At 53.3% G+C, this 25,899-nt stretch overlaps 2 protein-coding genes across 2 annotated transcripts; one reads left to right on the forward strand and one right to left on the reverse strand.

The window, feature by feature from the left end:
• LOC140684808 (uncharacterized) lies at window positions 1-25,436 on the forward strand. The gene is made up of 3 exons (XM_072934012.1): window positions 1-2,474; window positions 23,775-24,400; window positions 24,666-25,436. The coding sequence occupies exons 1-3, from the start codon at window positions 434-436 to the stop codon at window positions 25,368-25,370; spliced, it is 3,372 nt and encodes a 1,123-aa protein (XP_072790113.1). The 5' UTR covers window positions 1-433; the 3' UTR covers window positions 25,371-25,436.
• LOC140684794 (uncharacterized protein C15orf39 homolog) lies at window positions 15,448-20,564 on the reverse strand. Its single transcript, XM_072933993.1, has 2 exons — window positions 16,805-20,564; window positions 15,448-16,430 (listed from the first exon to the last, which is right to left on the reverse strand). Exons 1-2 carry the CDS (start codon window positions 19,788-19,790, stop codon window positions 16,396-16,398), a joined length of 3,021 nt encoding a protein of 1,006 aa, XP_072790094.1. The 5' UTR covers window positions 19,791-20,564; the 3' UTR covers window positions 15,448-16,395.
• Window positions 25,437-25,899: the final 463 nt, after the last annotated feature.

The raw sequence follows: 25,899 nt of genomic DNA on the forward strand, positions 1-25,899 counted from the left end.
TGATAAGATCACAGCATTCTATTGCGAGATGCCCCGCCCAGAGGGAGGAGCCAAACGATGCCATCAAGGATATAAGCGGGGTTGTGCAGACAGCAAGCAGATCCTCTCTTCCAAGAGGAACAGCTGAGACATTCTCTTCACTGGACCTCCAGAGGGAAACTACGTCAGTCTACAGGACCACTGCTTGGACAGAACCATATCTGCTACCACTGCTCTAGCCAGCAAGTGTCAGGTTGTATCTCAAACTCTGTCAATTGTTCTTCTTTTGTGCTATTCTATATATTTAGTTCTTCTTTCCCTTTTTCCTAGTAAATTGTATTTCTGGCTTAGAGCCTCTCACTAGTTTTGCTCTTCAAACCAGGACACTTACTCTCTCTCTTTTCCAGGAAGGCCAACTCAGCTCTCCTGTGGGGACACCGACACCAACCTATAAATGGCCTCAAAACGGTACTCACAGCCTGCAGACCCTGTGATACTCAAGAAGCTGCCTCGTCTGGAGCCTGCCACCGGCTTCCTGCCCTGGCAAATCCCAGGCACCTGCAGCCCGGTGCCCCACCCTGGCTCTGAAAGTCATTTCAGCTACACGGGCTCCTACTTTGCCTGCCCACTGCAGAGCCCCAAGGGCCCCGAGCAGCCCCCAGCTGGCTGGAGCCCCACGCCCGCCTACCTGCACTATGGCCATGGTGCCCTGAGCCAGCCCGTGCCAGCTGAGGGGCCACTGCAGAACTTCCTGCTGTGCCCACCAGAGAGCCTTGACACCAGGCTGCACCGCCTGGACAGCTGGAAGAGCAACGACAGCCTGATAAGGCAGGAGAAGCTGATGGCCAGAAAGAAGCTGAACAGTCCCAGGTGCCCCTTGGCAGTGAAGAATCCGGTGGTGGTGAAGAAGGCAGTTCCTCTAGCAGTCCCCAAGCCAGTGTACGGTGCCCCCACCTCCTTCTTGGCTCCCAGGATGGCTCTGCTACTCAGGAAACAAGCAGAGAGCCTGCAGCAGCGACTAGGGAAGGTAAATTTGGCCCTGCCCCCGGCCACCCACCCTTTGCACCCCAGCAAACCCCACAGGAGCGATCCCTGCACCAACCACAGCCTCCTGCTGCCCCCCTCCAGCCTGGCCCTGCCTTCCAGGGAGCAGCTGAGCTCCCCCACTGCCTTACCCCACTACTGTGTCACCTTTGATAAGCACGGGCCACCCCCCAGCACCCCGTTCCTGGAAGCAAGTTATCCTTCTGCCCAGAGTCAGAAGAAGATGCCAGAGGTCCCCTGGCCCAAGCTCCAGCTGCCTGACAGCAGCTCAGTGATGCAGGAGATGTCAGCAATGTGCTACCCACCCCACCCATACCTGCTCTCACCCCACAGAGCTGGCCCCCTCTACCACCGCCCAGCTCCCACTGTGGGGGAGCCCAGTGCCCTACCCAGCTGTGGCTATGTGGCAAGCAGGGAGCCCTTTCCTGGCACCTACCTCAAGCCCCAAGATCCCAGCAGTTATTTTCCCAGCCCCTTGGAGCCCCATGTGCCAAGGACAGTGGGTGCCAGGCTGGGGGCGGCGCTGAGGGATGCTGAGCCAGCCAGGGATGCCGAGCTGCCCAGGAACACCGGGTACCCAGGGTTTGCCATCAGCCTGGGCGATGCATCCACGTTCCACGCCTCCTTTCCCGGCACGGAGCCGGGCTGTGAGCAGCACGGGGCAGACAGTCCGCAGTGGCGAGCAGCACCGAGGCACAGCAGCGCTTTCCAGCCTGTCTGCACCCCAGAGAGGCTTTCTGGGGGCTCCGGTGGGCTGGCTGAGACATTTCCCGAGAGAGGAGGGAGCTGGGAGAAACCCAGGCAAAGGGAGGAGGAGCAACTGTACCAAGGGAGGAGAAACAGCAGCCCGGACCCTCAGGACACCCCCCATGGGGGACCAGGGGAAGGAAATGCCTGCAAGGTCAAGGATGCAGCCAAGGATCTCATCCGCCCTTCTCTGTCCGTGACCCCTGTCAAAGGGCTGGAAGAGCTGAGGGACACCAAGGCTTTGTCATCCTCCCCACCAGTGCCTGTGATCCACAACGTCTTCAGCCTGGCACCCTGCCAGGAGTATCTGGAGAGGGCCAAGGTCACAGACCTCATTCTGTTCTGCAGGAAGCATCTGTGGGAGGACTCCTCACCCCAAAACACAGGTGGCAGCCAGGAGCCTGCTGCTGTCAGAGATGTCTCAGTGGTGTCCAGCCTGAGGTCAGGCAGTGATGCAGAGCAGAGCCAAGAGGAAAGTTGTTATGGGAGCATCCCTAAAAAGCCAAAGGCTGAGGCCCAAGAGCTGGAGTCTCAGGAGGGCAGCCCTGACAGGGTGGGCACTGAGGAGCCACCCCCTAAGGAAATGGTGCTGGACCTTAGCTTCAAGAAGAGACTGGTGGAAGCTGGGGACACCCAGAGACCCCCTGGCTTTGCGGAGGGGACACGGGACCGAGAGGATAAGGAGGAGAAAGAGGCTGCAGAAGGTAAAGTGGGGTCGCATCTCACAATTGGATGATGTAATCTTATCAGTCATGCAGTGACACTCAATGGCCCATTAACAGAAGATATCTCCCCGGAATGAGGATGGGTCATGGAAGAGATAAGGAACACTGCCCCGCCTGGTTTTAACAGATAGTGACAGAATACATGCTTTTGGTGACACCTTGCATTGCAGTCTAAAAATGTTAAATACAACTTTTCTATATTGTTAGTTTGAATGGTGTTTTGCTAATCCATAGCTTTGCAAAGTGCCTGGCAAATTTTTTCTGGACAAATCACTTACCATGTACCAAGCCATAGATTGCTGAAATTAAGTGGAAAAAAACGCATTACCTCTAAAACCTCTAAATAGCTGAACACCCTTAAAAGGTGCTACAGTGTTTACTGACGGCTCTGGGAAAATAGGAAAAGCCCTTGTGACATGGAAAGAGGAAGGCGAGTGGCAAATGTTGGAGGGTCATGAAAATGGATCACTGCAGTTAGAGCGGCGTGCTGTAGCTATGGCTTTCCAAAGTTTTCCCCACATTCCTCTAAATGCCGTGACTGACTCTGCCTATGGTGCTGATATCACACAGAGATTAGATCCAGCACTACTAGAGGAAATCGACAGTGCAAAACTATCTGACTCCCTAAAAACCCTGCGCCATACCATCCTGGCCAGAACTTGCCCTATTACATGTTACACCTCAGAAGTCACAACAAATTTACCATATTTCATCACAGATTGCAGTACTCGAGCAGACCGGCTAGCTGGCTCTGCTTGGACAGCACCACAGCCAGACATGCCAGCACAAGCAAAGGCATCACCTGATTTCTTCCACCAAGGTGTTCTGGCCTTACAAGGGCAATCCCAGCTGTCAGGCACAGAGGCTCATAACATTGTTAGCACCTGCACTGACTGCCAAGGCCACATTGCACCACTGCAGATGGGGATGAACCCTCGTGGACTACATGCTTTGCAAGTCTGGCAAAGTGATATCACACACATCCCTGAATTTGGATGTCTAAAAGATGTACATTTACCCATTAATACTTTTTCATCAGCAATATGGGCTACAGCACACACAGGCGAAAGGGGTCAGGATGCCATCACACATTGGCATTCAGCCTCTGCTGCTTTAGGTATCCCCTTCCCCTGTCCATCAAAACAGACAATGGTCCTGTTTGCACTTCACAGAAAACAAGACACTTCCTACAGCTCTGGAGTATGTCACACCACACTGGTATTCCCAAACCAGCACAGGACAAGCCATAGTGAAAAGAGCACATGGAACTTGAGAATGGAAACTTGAAAAACAAAAGGGAGGAATGCGTGGTGAATCCCCACAGGGTGGAGTAGCTAAAGCTATCTATACACTAAATCATTTGAGAGTATTAGAAAAGTCGCAGAACCCAGTCATTTTAAATCACTTTCTATCACTACAATCTGGCAATGATCGAACCCAAGGTAATGGTGCGAGACCTTCTCACCAATAGCGGGGGAGGCGCGTGGGATCTCATCACCTGTAAGGGCGGGGACATGCGTGTGTTTCAACAGACACAGGAACACATTGGGTACCTGCCACATGTGTCCCTCTGGTGCTGTTGAGGCAGGGACAGGAATGAAGAGACTCCATCGTCAGAAGGCACAGAAGGAACTTTATTAACAAGTAGAGTTCCTCTTTTATAACCAGTATTCCTAAGGTGAAATATCATTGGTCTCAAAGTGAAAACCTTTCACACGATTGGTACACTGGACTTAGATCAGTGTGGCACAACATATTGATAAACAATATGAATGGAAAGCAAGAAAATAGATTTTTTACATTCCTCCTGGACAGTTTCCCAGGCTTAGCCTGGCAGAAATCTTTCTCTTTTTCTCTCTGACTGAACTGAGAATATCCACATCTCTCCTGCCTGGGGCCACAAGCTGCATTCTCCAATAGCTCCTCAAGAGACGTGGTGGAGCCATGTGCAGAACAGCGATGGAGACAACTTGTTCACCTCCCTCACGGACATTTGGGACGATTGAAGCTATGGCTCATTTCAGGACTCTATGTGTTTACAAAATGCTTTTCTGTTTACAAATTGGTTTTGTGTTTACAAATTGGTTTTCTAGAAGTTGGGTATTCTCTAATGGCCCTAAAGGTTAAGTGGTTTCATTTTTAAGTGGTAAGTTGTAACTCTAAGTAGTTAACCTGTGGCCTGTTAGCCTGAAGGATTGTGATCTTGCCTAAGAGCTCCTGGACGTGAGTGCTACAACTCCAGGGGTCCATGAGACACATCTCTGGCTGAGGGGTTCTACGCTTGTCAAATTAGGTAAAAGGCCTCCTTCAAATTAGAGCCCTGCTGCCTTCTGTCACCCTGGCTGCAAAGGGCCCTTGCAGGTAGGATAACAGAGAACACTTTGCAATTGTAATAAGAAGGAAAGGAGGAATTGTCACAGTACAGCTAGTCTGTAACTGGACAAGGTAACACAAATCCAATTCAGCTGGCCTGGTTTGTTCCAGTGCCGATGCGCTCTTCTCCCTTCTGCCTTTCCCTTGCCCCGCTAGCCCTGGGGAGAAGGGGCGCGGGCAGATTTCCAGCGCTTCCCACTTAACCTCGCAGGCTTTGGGCAGCGCTGTCGGAGTTCGGAGAGCAGTCAGTGACCCCACGGCGATTTAATGAAGAGAGTCTTTCTCCAGGGGGCGAATTCTGTTTTATTGTAATCCAACGGGGAAAATAATAATTCGAAGGGAACCAGACGTGCCGCGCCTGCGTTTGCTGGAGCGGCGCGAGTGGGTGGAGCGCGCTGGAGGCAGCCAGGAGAAAGAGTGGAGCGCGCCAATCGAATGAACTAAATACGGAACGGGGAAAACCGGAGCAGCCAATGGGGTAAAGCCACAGGGGGTTTGAGGGTAGTGGGATACGGGGGTACATCCAATGAAGGACGGACAGGGGAAGGGTCCCAGGTCCTCTGCCTATCACCCGGCGTCCCGGGTGGAAGATTCTAGGTGGGGGGGAAGGGACGCTGAGTGACAGACAGGCATCTGGGGTAAACAAGGTGACTCCGCATTTTTGGGGACAACGGACCCGCGGGGAAAGACGGGAAAACCCAGGCTGAACCGTTACAGGACCGGGGGTACATGGAACAAACCGATACCTAATACAAATGTAATAAGCATAAAAAGCACAAATCTACATCTCCCTCTTTTTAGTTTAAAAAGAAAAGAACGGAAAATAACTTAAACGGGGGATTCGCAGTCCTGCTCCCCATCGTCGAACCAGATGTCCTCTGGGTGTTCTTTTTGGTTCTTTTCTGGATGTTTGGCATTGAGCGGTGTCAGCTCTGATGGGGCAGCGAGGACGGCGTGGTTGATATGAATGGTGGAGTTGATGGCTTTTAAATTTGAATTTTTAACAACACTAAAACTAATACTAAGAACAATGAGTGCTAACAGCAACACAAGTCCAGTTTCCAAAATGGATTGGATCCAACCCGTGAGACCCCATCCTTCAAAAGCGACCTCAGCCAGTCACTTGCGAGAGGGATGAAGCTCATTGACGCTGACATTGTGGGTTGGGTCTTGGGCAAGGTGAATGTCTGAAAAACAACTGAAACGTAAATTAGCACTCTAGGGAGGGGAGATCTAAATCAAAAGGGAAGAGCGAGTCTAGGGAATTGGATGGGGAAAGGGAAGGCTCTTAGAGGGAAAGTGTTAAACTGGAAAGGAAAGGGGGAGACTTTCTCCGTCGTCGGAGGGCTGCATGCCTCACCTGAGGATCTTCTTTCTTGTTGGTCTGGTGTTTAGGTACATATGGCCGGACAAATTTGGATGGGACCCATCTCAGGCCTGAGGGCGTGGACACGCAAGCGTATCCCTGTCCCCAGGTTACTAACTCATGGGGTCCTTCCAGCTGCCAGGTCTCAGGATCTTTAATGAGCACTGGCGGTTTCTCCCTGACCTTGTTCTCCTTGTAGTTGCCAAAGTGCCTGGTGATTGGCGGGTTGCGGATTTCGAAAGAACAATTCAAGAAATTCAATGTGAAGAGGGCTCGTGCGAGTCAAACTTGTGGGGACTCAACCTTCATAGTTAGTGTTTGTTGTTTTAGCATACGCTTAAGACTCTGGTGAGTCTGCTCCACCACGGCTTGGCCAGTCGGGGAATATGAGATGCCGGTTTTATGCTCTATTCCCCATTGCTGCAGGAAGCTGGCAAACTCCTTGGACGTGTACCATGGGGCATTGTCCGTTTTTATTAATTTTGGGACGCCCAGCATAGAGAAAGCCTGTATTAAATGTTTTTCGATGTCTTTGGCTTTCTCCCCTGTGTGGGCAGAAGCAAAGACTGCCCCAGAGAAAGTGTCCATGGAGACATGGACATACTTCATCCTCCCAAAGGAATGGATGTGAGTAACGTCCATCTGCCACACTTCGCAGGACTTTAGACCCCTAGGGTTAGCCCCTGCGCTCACTGATGGTAAGGGGAGCGATTTACAGGACAGGCAGGTGGCTACAATGGCTCTGGCCTGGTCACGGATGAGGTGGAATTGCCGGACCAGACCGGGCGCATTCTGGTGGTAGAATTGGTGGCTGATCTTAGCTTGCTGGAACTTATCTGGGAGCAGCGCTATCTGTGCCGGGGCTGCAGCGAGAGAGTCGGCACGCCGATTGCCCTCAGCCAAGAACCCTGGCAGGTTGGTATGTGACCTGATATGCATCACATAAAAGGGTTGCTCTCGGTGGGAGACTAACTTAATCAGTTTTGAGAGCAACTTGTGCAGGGCCTCGTTGGACACACCCTACAGGACACCATCCTGCGCTCTAGACACTACACCAGCTACATACGCCGAATCAGTTACCAAATTGAAAGGTTCAGACAACCGCTCAAAAGCTCTAACGACAGCGGCCAACTCTGCTATTTGAGGGGAGCCTTCCATCTCAACAATATTTGTCTCCCACTGCTGAGTCTGAGGATCTTTCCAAGTCACTACAGACTTGTGAGAACTTCTGGACGCGTCTGTAAAAACTGTTAAGGCCTGGAGTGGCTTTTTGCTCTGAATTTGTTTGATGGATAATGCAAATTGAATTTCTGATTCGAAAATTTTGTGGGCCGGTCTCAAAACTGAAATTTTGCCTGTGTAGCTGTCTAGAGAGAACTGAAGAGATTCATTCTCCTGTAAAAGGTGTTCCAGCATGGCCTTGGTGAATTGGCCCGATTCCAGTTTGATTGGAATGTGAATGCATTCAAAGTCACATCCAGCTAACTCCCGGATCCGCGCTCTTGCTTTGCGGATCAGTTCTGCTACTAACTCTTGTGGTCTTGTCATTCTCTTGGACTGATGGTGACTTAGGAAGACCCATTCTATGATGGAGAGTGTATCCCTTCGGCCCTGGTCCTTGCCCTTCCGTAGGGTGTCCGTCCATTGAAATATCACACCATGGAGGTGTGGCTGTCTGCCCAATATGATGAATTTAAAGGGCAGGTCTGGATCGTACCGGTGGGCCTGTCTGGCAGACATTGTCTCCTGGACCTTATTCAAAGCAGCCTGGGCCTCTGGGGTGAGTTCCCTCGGAGAACTCGGCTCTTCCCCCGCTTTCAGTAAATCAAAAAGAGGGGCTAGGTCTCTGTTTGTAATATCTAACCATGGCCTCACCCAGTTCAAAGAACCACACAGCTGCTGGATGTCAGCTAGGGTCCGAATTTTATTTTTGATGGTGTCATGGTTTGACACGGGAAGAGAATTTTTTTTTTTTGAAGGAAGAGGTCCATCCTGTCAGGGGTCAGGTTTAGATACTGACACTTGGGGTGACCAATTGAAGGTGGACACGCCTCTGAGAACACAGAGGGGTTAAAAGCGGAATTCCCAGGAGGACTCGTCCTTCTTTGGTTCCGGTCACCGCATGGTACGGACCTCTCCCCTGCCCAGCCCGGGCTGGGTGTGGGAGGGGAGCCATGCGGCCTGTGGAGGTAGGCCTAAGGGTGGAGGGGCTGGGACCAGACCTGGCCCCCTGCAGATGGAAGGGTGGAGAAATCTGGGATGTCTCCGTTCCCCCCAGAGTCTCTCTCTCTCCCAAGAGAGAAAAAGAGACAGCGGTGGTTTTATCGGCAGTTCGCCGCAGGGAAGGAGAAGAGCGGGGGGGCCGCAAGGTGCCCAGCCGGGCTGTGGGAGCTGGAGCCTGGGCAGCGAGCCATCCTTGGGAGTTGGGACTTTTAACCCTTCCTGAGAAATGAAAGCTTTGTGAAATTTTCTCCTCCTTGGTTTGAAAAAGAGAGGAAGAGAGACAGCCTGAAACCTCAGATGTTCAGAGAAGAAGGTTGGGGGAAGATGATAGAGTGGCTTTTGGCTGGACTCTGCTTGTTTACCATAGACTGAACCACTCTTTCTTTCAAGAGGGACTGCATTTTAGGGGGATGCATTGGTGAGCCAAGAGACCTTCTTCAGCAGCTACCAGTTTTGGAGTGGACAGAGAGAGAGCTGAGGAGGGTGTGAGGATGCCCTCCATCTTCAGAGAGGAAGAGAAGGCGATCTCTGTCTTTTGGACCCTCGGCCCCAGGGGAAAATGGGGGGGACTCTAGTCCCAAATTGTGATACTGGACAGTTGTTCCTGGTGGTCCTTGGCAAAGCATCCTTAAAGGGGCCCTATAAGCAGTCTCTGTCCATGCACGGTGGTGAGAGCACTGTGACATGGAGAGGAGAATGTCACACTGGCCGGTGGGTCTGGGCAGTGCCACGTGTGACATTGGAAACACAAGAGGTGGCAGCTGTGTTTCCCGGGGGTCTATGGTGCAAGGGGGGACTCCTCTCTTCCCCGATGGACTCAGTATTGATTATATTGAAGGGTGAAACCTTGATTAAGGATCCACATGGGTCTCGCTGGGGTTTGGTGGAGTTGGGTGGAGGGAGGAGAAATGTTTTGGAAGGTTTTCATTTCAAATTTTGTGTGTTTTTTTTTCTTTCCTTTCTTTTCCTTTTATAGTAGTAGTAGTAGTAGTGTAATAAAGTTTTTTCCTTTGTTATTAAGTTTGGCCTGCTTTGCTCTGTTCTTGATCACATTTCACAGCATTTGATTGGTAAGTTGTATTTTCATGGGGCGCTGGCATTGTGCCAGTGTCAAACCATGACAGATGGCCAATTTTTGCGGAACAATGGTCCGCTTGTTAATTTCCAAACCCAGGTACTTCCAGGGTGGCATCTTTTGAATTTTGTCCTCTTGCAGCTCAAACCCTGCAGCAATCAACGCATCGGTTGTCAGGTTAAGCGCGTGTGTAAGGAGATCGCTGTTGGGAGCACAAATTAAGATATCATCCATATAGTGCTGGATGATCACGCCCTCGGTGGCTGCTTGGACGGGGGTCAGCAATGAAGCTACGTACCGCTGGCAGATGGTGGGTGAGCATTTGAGGCCCTGAGGCAACACTCGCCAATGGTAGCACTCAACTGGGGCTTCTCAGTTGGTGGAGGGAACTGAGAAGGCAAAACGCGGCACGTCTTCAGGGTGTAGGGGAATGTGGAAGAAGCAATTTTTTATGTCAATAACAGCCAATTCCCAATCTTTTGGCAACATCGTGGGGGACGGCATCCCTGGTTGGAGGGGACCCATATTTTCAATCACATTGTTGATGGCACGGAGGTCGTGAAGGAGCTGCCATTCGTCTTTGCCAGGTTTTTTCAGGACAAAGACGGGGCAATACTAAGGAGATGTTGTTTCTTGGATATGCCCCTTGGCAAGTTGCTCTGCCACGAGCTTTTGGAACGCTTTTAATTTTTGTTTATTGAGCGGCAACTGCTCTACCCAGATCGGAACATCAGAAAGCCAATTCAACTTTTGGGTAGGACGCTCCTCAGTGACCGCTGCCCGAAAAACCTGAGGGTTTGGAATGTTTAATGTGACCCCCCACTGGGCCATCAGGTCCCTTCCCCACAGGGGCTCCGTGTAATCTAAAACAAACGGACGTAGGTAAGCTGATTGTCCGTTTGGTCCCTGAAATTTAACGATGTTTTTTGATTGCTTTGCCAACTGTGCCCCTCCTACACCTTGAATTTGTCCAGCCACATCTTGCAACTCCCAACGTGATGGGCAATCCCATGAGGGAATGACCGTGACATCTGCCCCGGTGTCCAAGAGGCCGTTAAGCCACTTGTGCTCACCGCCTTTCCACATGTACCATGGGATTTTGGGTCTTTCCTTCCCAAGTACCTGGGCCTGACACACCTCGTAGATTTTCTCAGCAGTCTTCATCCATAGATCTTCTTGGTAGACGGGAGGCCCAGATACAGGTATTGCTTGGGCGATGATTTGCCCTTTGGGAAGGAAGACTGGCGGGTGAGCACAGTGCAGCCACAGCACCAGGTGTTTGGGGTTTGCAGATGTTAAGTTGAATGCAATAGTGATCTCGAGTGGCATGTATTTTGTGTCCCCAAGGACGATGTACTTACTGTGGAGTCTCCTACAGGTCCCTGGGTCCTGTGTGTCTACCGTGACAAAATGCCAATTGCTATCCTTGAGTAGCAGAGGTTCGGTCAGGGCCAACCTGTATGGAGAGAAGTTGGACTGGGTGTTAAGGATAGGCCTGGGATGGTCGGGGTCCCGACCAAGCCATGCCTGTGAGATGAAATTCCCGACTCCCCCCACGCAGGCTGGTTCACCAGCTCTAGTTCCCCTATTGTCCAATCCAGTAATGTCATGTCTGGTATTAGAGTTCTTGTCCTCAGGTGGGTATGCTAATGTGTTGTCCCTCCTGCCCCCTGATGTTATGCTTCCCACCAAATTTATGTCCTCACGCAGGGAGGGACTGCACTGGGAAATTAGTCTTTTGATTGTCCCCCTGGGTTGGAGGCACCTTGCCCTTGCTGTTGGTTTTTAAAACATAAGAAGTCCTCTTTGAGAGGGTAATGAGATGCCCAGTGTCCTCTCTTATTGCAGAGGTTGCAGGGTTTTCCCGGGAGGTAACCTTTGGGGGGTGGCCCTGAGAAGCGGTGCACAGGAGCTGGGGTCATGGATGGCGTGTGGGCTTCGGCGACGGAGACCCTCCTTGACGACGTTCGGGGCGTCCCCTGAAGATCCTTTGATGGCAAGGTGACCTTTCGCGCGCACATGTCCAGCATGTCTTGGAGTGTTGGCTCTGGGTCGAGGGGAAGGCTCAGGATTGCCTGTTGGCAGGCTTCATTGGCATTCTGCAGTGCAATTTGCTTCACCATGCCTTGCCTCAATCCCTCCTCTGGAACCTGTGCTTCAGCTGCCCTGCACAACCTGTCTATAAAACTAACGAAAGATTCCTGTGTCTCCTGCTTAAGAGAGAAACAGTTAACAACAGGACCACTGGGTCTTAACTTAAAAAATGCTTTTTGTGCCACCTTGGCACTTGCTGACAGTGCCCCCCTTGGGATCTTTTCGGCCTGCGTTGCTGCCACGTCCCAATCCCCCATCCCGCACAGATGATCAATGGACAACATGCCCCCATCGGTGTCGAAGGAGGTCTCGCCATTGGCCCAAAGGTGGGGTAATACATCTCGTACTTCCCGCCTCCATGCGGACTCCCATACCAAAAACTCAGCTTGAGTAATCAAGCACGAAAAGAGAGCGCGCATGTCAGCGGGGACGTACTCGTTGGAGGAAAGTGTGGCTTTTAACAGCCCCCTAAAGTATTCACTTTCCTGGCCAAACTCCTTTTGGGCTTTGCAGACATCCCTGATTACCGACTGTGGTATTGGAGTCCACTGTGCGAGGGGTCTGCCCCTCTGCCGCGGTGTATAGGTGACCAGTGCAGCAGAAAAGGCAAGCGGGGTTTCCAGGTCGCGGCTTTCCCCCTCCCCCCCCACCTCGGAAACCGAGGCGTGGGAACCAGAGGGCGGGTTGTGGGAACCGAGGGCGGAGGCAGGACCAGGGCTAGGGGGTGTGGCTGGCGTTACATCACCCCTAGGGGTGGGGTCAAAGGGAGGACTGCTGAATGATTCATTAGGGGAGGTGCCTGAAGGGGGTGGAGAGGAGGAGTGGGTGGAGAAGTCACGGGGGTGGAATGGGTTGGCCGTAGGGCGAAAGGGGTTGTTGGGAGACAAAACACGGGGGGAGGGGGATGCCATGTGGTCCCCTCTATCTTGTGCCCTGGGGGAGGGAAGGGAATAATTTTGGGAAAGGTCTGGGGAAGGTTGTGGAGAGGGATTTGGGGGTCTTAAAACGTACAACTTTACTACTATGGGGCAGGGCTGAACAAAGAGAGGGGCTTTGGGGATGGGAAGAGTGCAGGGCGATGCCAGCACTGCCCTGCGAGGGAACCCGGAGGTGAACAAAGAGGCCAGAGTCTGCCTGCGGCAGCTGCCGGGATGCCCGTCTGGGAATCCTCGAGCTAGGAAGAGAGGAAGAGGGGAGGGGGCTTGGGGGGCTGCGTTCACCTTTGCGTGTCTCTGGCTTCCCTTCGCTGTTATTTTTGACAATATTTCTCATTTGGATTGCCAGATGGATGAAAATTGAGAGGGAGGGGTCCTCTTTTTGGACGATTTGCCTTCCAACTCGGTCCCAGAATTGAATTTGGTATAAATTTGCCTGCGATATGTCCTGGAAAGACTGCAGAAGCCACCGGGTGAAGCATTTAACACCAGACTTTTAAAATCTTTTTCCTCCCCCAACTAAAATTCCTAGAATTTGAACATAAATTCTCTGCTGCGACACTGACAATTTAGCACCCATCCTGTAGATTTTAAACTTCACAACTGGTAAAATAAAAAGAGAAAATAGAAGACCCGTTTCAGACGCTGGGTAACGGTCCTTACACGCTCCCTGCCGCGGGAGAACAAAATGTGGGATCTTATCACCCCCTTGTGAGAGAAAGAGAAACCCACCTCAAAAGGAGCAAGGTGTGCCCAGCCCTGGGGGACCCCTGTAACTTACCACGGGTCCAGCGAAGTCCGAAGGGGAAACGAAAAGTCCAGCTGCGAAGTTTTCACTGTGAGTGGACCGAACTCCGGCGGTGAAAACCGGAGCTGCCAGTCCAATCCTTCCAGAAACGCAGGGCTCGCTAAAACGAAACCTGAGCTTGTGGAAGGTGTTGTAACGTCCACGAGGTTAAATCCATCAGTCTCTCAGGGCTTGGTGGTCCTCCGTCCGTGTGCTTGAAACTCTCAAGCCTCACGTTTGGGTGCCACAACTGCGGTATGCTCTCTTTCCCCCCGCTTATCCCAGCTAGCTCCAAGGGGAAAGGGGAGCGCAGGCAGCTTCCGTTCCACCCGCTGAGCCCTCGCGGGCTTCGGGCAGGGCTGCGTGGGTCTGAGAGCAAGCGGCGGGTCCCACGGCAAATAAAAGAAGAGGGTCTTTTCTCCTGGCGGGAAGAATTCTGTTTTATTGCAGCCCAACGGGGAAAGCAATAACCGAAGGGGCCACGGCTTGCCGCGCCGGTGTTTGTCTGTGCCGCGCTGCCGAGCAGGTGGGGCGGAGCGGCGCGCGCCAGAGCCGGCCGAGAGAAGCGGCGGCTGCTCGGGCGGGGCGGCGACAACGCGCAGGTGCCTGCCAGGAGAAAAGCCGCAGGCGTGCCGCGCCCGTGGATTAAGTACGGGACGGGGGAAACTGGGGCAGCCAATGGGGTAACGCCACGGGGGGTCAGGGGGCAGTGCGGTGCAGGGGTACATCCAAGGGGGGGCGGACAGGTGGAGGGTCCCAGGTCGTCTGCCTATCGCTCGGCGTCCTGGGTAAAAGATTCCAGATGGGGGGAAGGGATGCTGAGTGACAGACAGGCATCTGGGGTAAACACAGTGACTTTGAAATTTCTCGGGGACAACAAACCACGGGGAGAGATGGGAAGACCCGGGGGGTCGTTACAGAGCGTGGGAAGTACATGGAACGAACTTATACATAATACAAATATGATAAAACATATAAAAACACAACTCCACAGGGCTCACGATGTGGAGGGACTCAGGGGCCCCCACTGGCTCAGCCCAGGCTGCATCCCTGAGCACCCCAGACTCTCCTGCCCAGTTTCTGATGTTCAGACTCCCACCAGCACCCTCTTCCCAGGCTGTCACCTGGGGAGTTGGTGGAGCCTGGGATGTGCTCCTGTGGTGGCATCCTGGACACTGGATCCAGCCTACAGTGATGGGACAGAGGGGCTGGGCACAGCGCTCCTGGCTTGTTGCAGGCAGAAGAGGGCAAGTGCATCAGGATTTGGGGACCCTCCAACCCCTGGGAGATCCCGTTATGCCCACACTGGGACACAGAAACAGAAGCAGGGCATGTCTGGAAACAAGCCAAACTCTTTTAAACCAGGTGAGGCAGCTCTTCATATTCTTACAAAGAAATTAAATAAAGGGAAGGAACTTTTTTTCCTGGAACCATATATATGTACAAAACCAACATTATTTACAAACATTGCTTTCTGAATGGCTGTGCACAGGCATGGAGTGGTGGGGGGGAGTGAGGAGAAGAGCAGCATACCCCTTACCCATCCCATCCACAGCCACCCCATCCCCACAATAAAACAGGAGGGCACCCCCAGAAGACCCCCAGTAGGACACACACCTTTTGGCTAAAATAAGTACAGTCTGGGTAGGGTCATTGCTACCCATCCCCCCCACCCCATCTTCTTAGTTCAAAATAAATATCCCCTGTAGTGAAATGAAACTTGAGTAACCCTTGTTTTGTTCCTCCATGTCCTGCAGCAGCTTGAAGAACACCTGAGCAATGAGTTTTTAAGGCCTCTGCTGTGTACCCTGCTGCAGCCCCCAGGGCGAGGGGCTGTCCCTTAGTCCTGGGATGCCAACATCCCTCCTGGCATGCCCATAACCCTTTGGGATGAAAGGATCCCTCCTTCCAAGGTCTGGCACCAAGGTGGTCCCTAAACGTGCATCTCCCATGTTCTCCTTTGGGAGGCGATCTGGGATGCAAAGCGATTTGGTTTTCTTTTCTTTAAGAGTCTTTAAATCTTGCAGCTTTTCAGTTTAAATAAAAAGACACATATAAAATACAGCATTTAAAAAAAAAATAACACAAAACACATGACCTGAAGGCAGCAGCTCCTTATAAAGGTAAATCCAGAACATTTGTAAAATGTCTTCATTTATGATAACAAAAAACTCAGTTTGAGACTATGGAAGTCATCATTCCCTTGCCCTTGCTGCTGTGCCAGGTCTTTGTGGCACTATAAAGGTGAAAATGCCAGAGGAAGGGGATGGTTATTGGGAATGGCGTGGATAAAGCAGGAGGGGGCATTCAGAGAGGAGGAGGTGGGATGTCATCCCTGCAGTCCCTTTTTCCAAGGCTGGGGACGGTGCTGTGGCCATTTCCATGCTCCTCTTGCACCAGCTCCTCTGGAACTCCAGCCATTCCCACTCAGCTCACCAGGGCAGTCATGGATGAAGGCAGGGCATACACTGGAAGATGATCCACTCAAAGAAAAGCAGCTCCAGCTGCTGTGAGGGGCTCGAGCCCATGTGCGGGCCTGGATAACTTTCCAGCAGCATCCCTCTGTGTGTCCCTGGAGCACCGCTGAGCTGTCCTCCACCTGAGCAGCATCCCCAGAGGGTCCCTAGCAAGGTATCAGCATCCCAGAGGAGCCGGATGCAGGTGGGAGCTGAGCACCTGCCTGCAGGGCTGCTGGTGGTCTCAGCATCCATGGCTCTGGGGACTCAGGACCTTCCCATTCCCATCACCGTTTGGCTGTTGCCCTTGGCACATTCCTCAGCGCCTCCTTTCCCCTGATTTGTCCATGGCTGTCACTTTGCCATCAGTTTTCAGTGCCTCCGTGCCAGGGCTACCTGGGAGAGGAAGGAGTGGTTAGGGTGGGCAGATCCTCACATCCCGAATATTCCCTGCTCCAGCCCAGCCCAGGGAGCAGAGGCTCCCCAGCCAGCTCCAGCTGCTCATCATCACATGAAATCCACACACACACCTCCGCAAAACAACAAAACAATCCCATCAATTCCTACAAACCCACGTGGTAGAGGAGTTACCTACTTGTAAGGCTGGCCAGTATCTGAGCTTAAACCTGGAAGAAATAAAGTTGCTGTTAATGGCCTTGAGCAGACACAAAAGGTTATCTGGACAGAGCAGTGAAGTCACCAGCTGGATGGGACAGCCATGGGTGTCAGGTCTGACACTGTGCCCTTGGATGGGCAGAAGTGGTCTGGAACTGTCTGAAACCTCCTCAATACCCCCAGGATGAGTTTTCTCCCTTCCAGCTCAAACTTGCCCCCTCCACAGCCCACAGAGGAAAAGCTGGGCAGAACCCTCGGTAGGACAGGGATGCTGAGGCACCTTTGGATGCTCCCCAGCAGCAGCAGCACCTGGAGGGCAAGCGCAGCTGGAACATCGCTGGGAGAGCCCCAGGGACACATCCCCAGGAGATGCCGGGCTACCTACCGAGCTGCTGCCGGATGGAGTTGTGCCAGTGGAGGTTGAGCAGGTCAGGGTAGATTTCAGGAAGCCGCTTGATCGCCAGGAGCTTCAGCATGCGGTAGGTGCAGCTCTTCAGCTCCAGGTCTCTCAAGTGCCTCTCCTCCGAGAGGGTGGTGGGACGCAGCTCCACCTTGTGCTTCTGCAGCACTTGGTCCACTAAGCTCCCAGGCAGCATTGGGAAGAGCTTCTCCTTCACCACACGGATGGGGATGAAGATGGCTCCCGCCCGGACGACGTGGGGGAAAGGGCAAGCAGACATGAAGGTCTTCAGCTGGGAGAGCAGGTCAGTGAGGAGCCTGGCCACGCCATGATAAGCCAGCCAGATCTCCTTGCCGTTGCTGGGCTTCTGAGGACTGGGAGCCTTGGAGCCGTTCTTGGGGCTGGGCAGGGATTTGGGCATCTCTCCCAGCTCTTCTGCCAGCTCAGCTTTCTTCAGCCACTCCTGCAGGAGCTCCGGGGAGGAGCGGGACACTGAGCCTGAAATGGTGTCACAGAGCAAGGTGTGCAGGGAGGTGAAGTACTGCCCCGGGGGGGTCCGTGAGGGGAGAACACCAACCTTCTGGACCACCAACACCTTCTCCTCCACCGAAGTGGAGGGGGCATTGGAAACCAGGATCTGGGGAGGATTTGGGGCCAGGATGATGTTGAGCTGGGGGCCAGACTGTGGGAACAGGGGGGTGAGGGATGGAGGGAAGGCTGAGTGAGCTGGTGTGGGGGTGCTGCTGCAGGGGCTGGGCTGGGGGGCTTGAGAGCTTCCATCCTGCTGGGTGGGCTCAGTGCTGGGTGGGAGGGAGGGTAGCAGTTTGTATTTCTGGAACATGAAGTTGGCTGAGCTCTGGAAGCTGCTCTTGTCCCCAGAGTCCGCCTGTGCACCCGGGGGCTGTGCACCCTCTCCCGACCCCACCTTACCTTCCGCAGCCTCTTTCTCCTCCTTATCCTCTCGGTCCAGTGTCCCCTCCACAAAGCCAGGGGGTCTCTGGGTGTCCCCAGCTTCCACCAGTCTCTTCTTGAAGCTAAGGTCCAGCACCATTTCCTTAGGGAGTGGCTCCTCAGTGCCCACCCTGTCAGGGCAGCCCTCCTGAGACTCCAGCTCTTGGGTCTCAGCCTTTGGCTTTTTAGGGATGCTCCCATAACAACTTTCCTCTTGGCTCTGCTCTGCATCACTGCCTGACCTCAGGCTGGACACCACTGAGACGTCTCTGACAGCAGCAGGCTCCTGGCTGCCACCCGTGTTTTGGGGTGAGGAGTCCTCCCACTGACGGTTCCTGCAGAACAGAATGGGGTCTGTGACCTTGGCCCTTTCCAGATACTCCTGGTAGGGTGCCAGGCTGAAGACGTTGTGGATCACAGGCACTGGTGGGGAGGATGACAAATCCTTGGTGTTCCTCAGCTCTTCCAGCCCTTTGACGGGGGTCACGGACAGAGAAGGGCGGATGAGCTCCTTGGCTGCATCCTTGACCTTGCAGGCATTTCCTTCCCCTGGTCCCCCATGGGGGGTGTCCTGAGGGGCCGGGCTGCTGTTTCTCCTCCCTTGGTACAGTTGCTCCTCCTCCCTTTGCCTGGGTTTCTCCCAGCTCCCTCCTCTCTCGGGAAATGTCTCAGCCAGCCCACCGGAGCCCCCAGAAAGCCTCTCTGGGGTGCAGACAGGCTCGAAAGCGCTGCTGTGCCTCGGTGCTGCTCGCCACTGCGGACTGTCTGCCCCGTGCTGCTCACAGCCCGGCTCCGTGCCGGGAAAGGAGGCGTGGAACGTGGATGCATCGCCCAGGCTGATGGCAAACCCTGGGTACCCGGTGTTCCTGGGCAGCTCGGCATCCCTGCCTGGCTCAGCATCCCTCAGCGCCGCCCCCAGCCTGGCACCCACTGTCCTTGGCACATGGGGCTCCAAGGGGCTGGGAAAATAACTGCTGGGATCTTGGGGCTTGAGGTAGGTGCTGGGAAAGGGCTCCCTGCTTGCCACATAGCCACAGCTGGGTAGGGCACTGGGCTCCCCCGCAGTGGGAGCTGGGGGGTGGTAGAGGGGGCCAGCTCTGTGGGGTGATAGCAGGTATGGGTGGGGTGGGTAGCACATTGCTGACCTCTCCTGCATCACTGGGCTGCTGTCAGGCAGCTGGAGCTTGGGCCAGGGGACCTCTGGCATCTTCTTCTGACTCTGGGCAGAAGGATAACTTGCTTCCAGGAACGGGGTGCTGGGGGGTGGCCCGTGCTTATCAAAGGTGACACAGTAGTGGGGTAAGGCAGCGGGGGAGCTCAGCTGCTCCCTGGAAGGCAGGGCCAGGCTGGTGGGGGGCAGCAGGAGGCTGTGGTTAGTGCAGGGATCGCTCCTGTGGGGCTCACTGGGGTGCAGAGGGTGGGTGGCAGGGGTCAGGGCCCAGTTTACCTTCCCTGGTCGCTGCTGCAGGCTCTCTGCTTGTTTCCCGAGTAGCAGAGCCATCCTGGGAGCCAAGAAGGAGGCGGGGGCACCGTACACTGGCTTGGGGACTGCTAGAGGAACTGCCTTCTTCACCACCACCGGATTCTTCACTGCCAAGGGGCGCCTGGGACTGTTCAGCTTCTTTCTGGCCATCAGCTTCTCCTGCCTTATCAGGCTGTCCTTGCTCTTCTGGCTGTCCAGGGGGTGCAGCCTGGTGTCAAGGCTCTCTGGTGGGCACAGCAGGAAGTTCTGCAGTGGTCCCTCAGCTGGCACGGGCTGGCTCAGGGCACCATGGCCATAGTGCAGGTAGGCGGGCGTGGGGCTCCAGCCAGCTGGGGGCTGCTCGGGGCCCTTGGGGCTCTGCAGTGGGCAGGCAAAGTAGGAGCCCATGTAGCTGAAATGACTTTCAGAGCCAGGGTGGGGCACAGGGCTGCAGGTGCCTGGGATTTGCCAGGGCAGGAAGCCGGTGGCAGGCTCCAGACGAGGCAGCTTCTTGAGAATCACAGGGTCTGCAGGCTGTGAGTACCGTTTTGAGGCCATTTATAGGTTGGTATCAGTGTCCCCACAGGAGAGCTGAGTTGGCCTTCCTGGAAAAGAGAGAGAATAAGTGTCCTGGTTTGAAGAGCAAAACCAGTTAGAAGCTCTAAGCCAGAAATACAATTTACTAGGAAAAAGGGAACAAAGAACTAAATATATAGAATAGCACAAAAGAAGAACAACTGACAGAGTTTGAGATACAACCTGACACTTGCTGGCTAGGGCAGTGGTAGCAGATATGGTTCTGTCCAAGCAGTGGTCCTGTAGACTGATGTAGTTTCCCTCTGGAGGTCCAGTGAAGAGAATATCTCAGCTGTTCCTCTTGGAAGAGAGGATCTGCTTGCTGTCTGCACAACCCCGCTTATATCCTTGATGGCATCGTTTGGCTCCTCCCTCTGGGCGGAGCATCTCACAATAGAATGCTGTGATCTTATCAGTTAAGTGGCTAAAAGAATGGGTCCTCCTGGAGGGACATCATTTGGCTCTTTCCCTCTGGGTGTGGCATCTCACAATAGAATGCTGTGATCTTATCAGTCATGTGGCTAAAAGAATAGGTCCTCCTGGAGGGACTTATCTCTGAGTCACGAGATAAGGGAAGAAAAAGGAATTGCAGCTCCAGGTAGTAATGGAATAAACCCCAATATTATAACCTAGGACACCTTTAAACAACCTGGTGTTTGGTATTGCACAGTTTAAAACAGATAAAAGCCAAGCAAAGCTCAAAAGCCGCAGCTGATGTGCTGTGGGGACTGCCCAGCGGATCATCCCGTAAGGATGGAGAGCGGGGAGAATCTGGCAGAGGAGTGAGTGCCACTTCAGGAGTGCAGGCAGAAAGGAGGGGGAAGAAACCGACCGGAGAGCGGCTGTTACCAGAGCGCCCTGTTCCTGTGGCACTGTCCTGCCATGCCATCAGACTTTTCTCTGCCACCGGCAACAGACACGTTTGTGCTGCACGCAAGCCCGCCCGCGTCGTGGCACTGGAGCCATCGCTGTGCTCCGCGCTCCATATCGCCGGTAACGCACTCGGCACACCCCTGCCTGCGGCTGCAGCCCAGACACCGCTCGGCAAACCCACCAACGGCGCGAGCAGAGCCCAGAAGTGAAGTGGCACCCAGTGCCGAAGCGCTGGTGGGAGGTTGCTGGTGCCCAGGACCACGGGACATGGTACCCTGCCACATACACAGCCAGGGCTCCAGAAGTCCAAGGGTCACTTTTCATTATTAAGCTCACAACATCCTAACGGAGGGAAACCAAACTCTCATACTCTTGCTGACCCATGAGAGAACGCTTCTGCCACACTGCCGGTATCGGTCACCATCTCTGCCTATGATCTGGTCAGCTTCTGGAGGCAGATAAAGCCGACTGCCATTGCGGATGGAGATCTTAAAGGTGCAGAAAAGATATCTGTGCCCATGCCCCCACTGCCATCGCGTGGCTCACAGCCTACTGGTGGGATGATTGGTGCTGACACCTGACACGGATGTTTCCCTAAATGACAGGTCCTCTCTGAACTGTGCCAGACAGCCACCAAACACACACTGTGGTCTCTGGTAGTAGCAAGGATGTTAGTGTTTCTTACTGCCAATGAGATGAAACCTTCAGATATTAAACAGACAGTGAAGCTGCTTTGTCCCTCAGTTCAATGGATGATGTTTGAGTCCACCTGGCAGCGATATGCAGAGGATCAAGGGCAGTGCAATTTAATGGTACCGCAGCAAGATCCACCCTTTGGGGCTGGGGTTTCTCAGCTTATGGGACTGCCCCCTGTTGACAATCTTCAGTTACAGGCACGCCTACATCCTTGAATATTAGTACAGGCAAAACACTTAGGGATACAAGCCCTGCTGAAGGTTGCAGACATGTCAGCACCAACCCAGAGGTATTCCATGATCAAACAGGGCCCCAAGGAACCATATGTGCAATTCATAGAGAGGACACGAAATGCTGTCACAATCTGCTAGTACAAGCAGGGGTTGTGATGGTTTGTTTTACCAATCTCAGAGTGCAAAAGACACACAGCAAGGGATTTTAGTATTAATCAAAACAAATGCACCTTTTATTGAGTGCCCACAGCAAATGTGATAGAAGGATTAGAAAGGAGATAAAGGATAGCGAGATAGAGAGAGAGAGAGAAAGAGGTGGGACGGGGTAAGAGCTACCAACAGAGACACAAAATCCTCATTGTCCAGCCAGCCAATAGGTCTGTCTTGTCACATCAGGGAGAATCTCAAACTCTTTGGTAAACTCAGGGGTCTTTTGTAGTCTTCTGCCAGGGCGGGGGAACAGGAAGGTATGTGGAGGGAACAGGTACAGGACAGTGGAGAATAAGTCCATTGAGAACACGTACAGACAGTCCAGTTCCGAACAGGACAAACCAGTCCCAGCAGTGAGCAGGACCCATTGTTTCAGGACTGGTTCCCATGGGAAAGCGAGCACATTTGCAGGTAGCACTTGGCAGACATCCCGCTTCAGTCAGGCCAGTGCCCCTGTGTTAGAATTGTAAGGGTCTCAGTCCTTAGGGGGGGCTTCAATCTGCATTCTTGATGGTGCTCATGAGGCAGATGAGGGATCTTTGGACCGACTCTTACTGCTGCCATGGAAAAGCAAGTAATGAATAATGATGCAAGAAATCACTTAATTGAAAATTGGCATGGGATAGTGCAAATGAGGACTGCAAAAGGGCTATAGATTTATTACCAAAATAAAATCCACCCTTAAATAAATACTTAATTAACGTGCTAAAATTGTGGCTGAATCAGATAGTATTGCTTTGTTGGCTGATTCTGTCTTGGTTTGAAAGACAAGTGTCTGCTAATGAAGGCAGGAGCCTCCCTTGAAATGGAAAATGTAAACCCCTCCCTCCAAATTGTTACAGTTTAGAATTTAAGGGGCCCTCAGGCAAAGATATGAGAATAGAAATAACAGTTCTTCACTGTTATTTATATATTTTAAAAATCCCTACAATTTAATAGGAAAATTAAAGTAAAATGCAGTAGCACAAAAAAAAAAAAAAACACTGACATAGTCAGAATTTGACTTGACACCCTGGGGTCAGGGTGTTGTTTGCAGTCCGACTAAGTGGTGGCTGCAGTCTTCCTCAAGTGACAGGTGTGGTTCTGTTGAAGCAGTGATCCTTTAGAAGGGTGTAGTTTTCCTCTGAAGATCAAGTGGTGAAGTAGACGGGTCTGGTCTTCCTCTGGGAATCCAGTGGAAAAGGCTGCCTGTAGTGTTGAAAAGTCTCAGATTGTATCCAGGTAGGAATGCTTGGCTCCTTCCCCTGGGTGGAGCTTCTCACAATGGGATGATGTAATTTTTTCAGCCATGCAGTGACACTCAATGGCCCATTAACAGAAGATATCTCCCCGGAGGGAGGGCGGGTCATGGAAGAGATAAAGAACACTGCCCCACCTGGTTTTAACAGATGGTAATAGAATACCATAGAATGCTTTTGGTGATATTTTGCATTGCAATCTAAGACAAGGCCTCTGCTGCCCACGGCTTTCTCTACTGCCAGCAGCTCCTTCCACTGCCTGCAGATTCCCACAGACCACCCAACTGGCTGGCAGCAACCTCTGTTCCTCCATCACTCTGCAATACCACGGCAGCTTGTTATCCTCAGACAGGCACCGAATGTCTGGGGCGTTGGAGACAGGAATGCGACAAGCACACTCCATGCTCCTCCAGCAACAGCCAAGGTTTCTTTTCTGAAAGGTCTTTTTATAGGGGCTTCAAATCTGCCGCTCATACAAACGAGATTGACTGAAGATTTTAACTCCAGCTGACTGGCCAATGGTAGGAGGACATCCATGATTCCAAGTGATTGAGTGAGGTCCCCTGTTTGAACTTAACTCCAATCTATCATTAGTACACTTGGGGACTTGTTTACTTCTACCTTCTGATGAGCTGGGCTGGTCGAGTAAGGGTCTGTTGGGCCCAATTATCTCTGTAGCTTTAGACCAGCAGTAGCTGTCACACCCCTGTACCCAGGGAGGAGAAACAGCAGCCCGGCCCCTCAGGACACCCCCCATGGGGGACCAGGGGAAGGAAATGCCTGCAAAGTTAAGGATCCAGCCAAGGAGCTCATCCGCCCTTCTCTGTCCGTGACCCCCGTCAAAGGGCTGGAAGAGCTGAGGGACACCAAGGCTTTGTCATCCTCCCCACCAGTGCCTGTGATCCACAACGTCTTCAGCCTGGCACCCTACCAGGAGTATCTGGAGAGGGCCAAGGTCACAGACCCCATTCTGTTCTGCAGGAACCATCAGTGGGAGGACTCCTCACCCCAAAACACGGGTGGCAGCCAGGAGCCTGCTGCTGTCAGAGACGTCTCAGTGGTGTCCAGCCTGAGGTCAGGCAGTGATGCAGAGCAGAGCCAAGAGGAAAGTTGTTATGGGAGCATCCCTAAAAAGCCAAAGGCTGAGACCCAAGAGCTGGAGTCTCAGGAGGGCAGCCCTGACAGGGTGGGCACTGAGGAGCCACCCCCTAAGGAAATGGTGCTGGACCTTAGCTTCAAGAAGAGACTGGTGGAAGCTGGGGACACCCAGAGACCCCCTGGCTTTGCAGAGGGGACACTGGACCGAGAGGATAAGGAGGAGAAAGAGGCTACAGGAGGGAAGGTGGGGTCAGGAGAGGGTGCACAGTGCCGGGTGCCTGAGGCGGACTCTTGGGGACAAGAGCAGCTTCCAGAGCTCAGCCAACTTCATGTTCCAGAAATACAAGCTGCTGCCCTCCCTCCCTCCCACCCAGCACTGAGCCCACCCAGCACTGAGCCCACCCAGCAGGATGGAAGCTCAAAAGCCCCCCCAGCCCAGCCCCTGCAGCAGCACCCCCACACCAGCTCACACAGCCTTCTCTCCATCCCTCACCCCCCTGTTCCCACAGTCTGGCCCCCAGCTCAACATCATCCTGGCCCCAAACCCTCCCCAGATCCTGGTTTCCAATTCCCCCTCCACTTCGGTGGAGGAGAAGGTGTTGGTGGTCCAGAAGGTTGGTGTTCTTCCCTCACAGACCCCCTCGGGGCAGTCCTTCACCTCCCTGCACACCTTGCTCTGTGACACCATTTCAGGCTCAGTGTCCCGCTCCTCCCCGGAGCTCCTGCAGGAGTGGCTGAAGAAAGCTGAGCTGGCAGAAGAGCTGGGAGTGATGCCCAAATCCCTGCCCAGCCCCAAGAATGGCTCCAAGGCTCCCATTCCTCAGAAGCCCAGCAACGGCAAGGAGATCTGGCTGGCTTATCATGACGTGGGCAGGCTCCTCACCGACCTGCTCTCCCAGCTGAAGACCTTCATGTCCGCTTGCCCTTTCCTCCACGTCATCCGGGCAGGAGCCACCTTCATCCCCATCCATGTGGTGAAGGAGAAGCTCTTCCCAAGGCTGCCTGGGAGCTTAGTGGACCAAGTGCTGCAGAAGCACAAGGTGGAGCTGCGTCCCACCACCCTCTCGGAGGAGAGGCACCTGAGGGACCTGGAGCTGAAGAGCTGCACCTACCGCATGCTGAAGCTCCTGGCGATCAAGCAGCTTCCTGAAATCTACCCTGACCTGCTCAACCTCCACTGGCACAACTCCATCCGGCAGCAGCTCGGTAGGTAGCCCGGCATCTCCTGGGGATAGGTCCCTGGGGCTCTCCCAGCGATGTTCCAGCTGCACTTGCCCTCCAGGTGCTGCTGCTACTGGGGAGCATCCAAAGGTGCCTCAGCATCCCTGTCCTACCGAGGGTTCTGCCCAGCTTTTCCTCTGTGGGCTGTGGAGGGGGCAAGTTTGAGCTGTAAGGGAGAAAACTCATCCTGGGGGTATTGAGGAGGTTTCAGACAGTTCCAGACCACTTCTGCCCATCCAAGGGCGGAGTGTCAGACCTGACACCCATGGCTGTCCCATCCAGCTGGTGACTTCACTGCTCTGTCCAGATAACCTTTTGTGTCTGCTCAAGGCCATTAACAGCAACTTTATTTCTTCCAGGTTTAAGCTCAGATACTGGCCAGCCTTACAAGTAGGTAACTCCTCTTCCACATGGGTTTGTAGGAATTGATGGGATTGTTTTGTTGTTTTGCGGAGGTGTGTGTGTGGATTTCATGTGATGATGAGCAGCTGGAGCTGGCTGGGGAGGCTCTGCTCCCTGGGC

Source organism: Taeniopygia guttata, chromosome 10, assembly GCF_048771995.1.
Source record: "Taeniopygia guttata chromosome 10, bTaeGut7.mat, whole genome shotgun sequence".
Lineage (NCBI taxonomy): Eukaryota > Metazoa > Chordata > Aves > Passeriformes > Estrildidae > Taeniopygia > Taeniopygia guttata.

What these genes read in the sequence shown, in the direction of transcription:
- LOC140684808 (XM_072934012.1), top strand. Translation starts at nt 434, where the DNA reads ATGGCCTCAAAACGGTACTCACAGCCTGCAGACCCTGTGATACTCAAG. An exon ending in GGAGAAAGAGGCTGCAGAAG is followed by an intron (nt 2,475 to 23,774) that starts GTAAAGTGGGGT and finishes CCCTGTACCCAG; the next exon opens with GGAGGAGAAACAGCAGCCCG. An exon ending in AAGAGGCTACAGGAGGGAAG is followed by an intron (nt 24,401 to 24,665) that starts GTGGGGTCAGGA and finishes CTGTTCCCACAG; the next exon opens with TCTGGCCCCCAGCTCAACAT.
- LOC140684794 (XM_072933993.1), bottom strand. Translation starts at nt 19,790, where the DNA reads ATGGCCTCAAAACGGTACTCACAGCCTGCAGACCCTGTGATTCTCAAG. An exon ending in CTCCATCCGGCAGCAGCTCG is followed by an intron (nt 16,431 to 16,804) that starts GTAGGTAGCCCG and finishes TATTTCTTCCAG; the next exon opens with GTTTAAGCTCAGATACTGGC.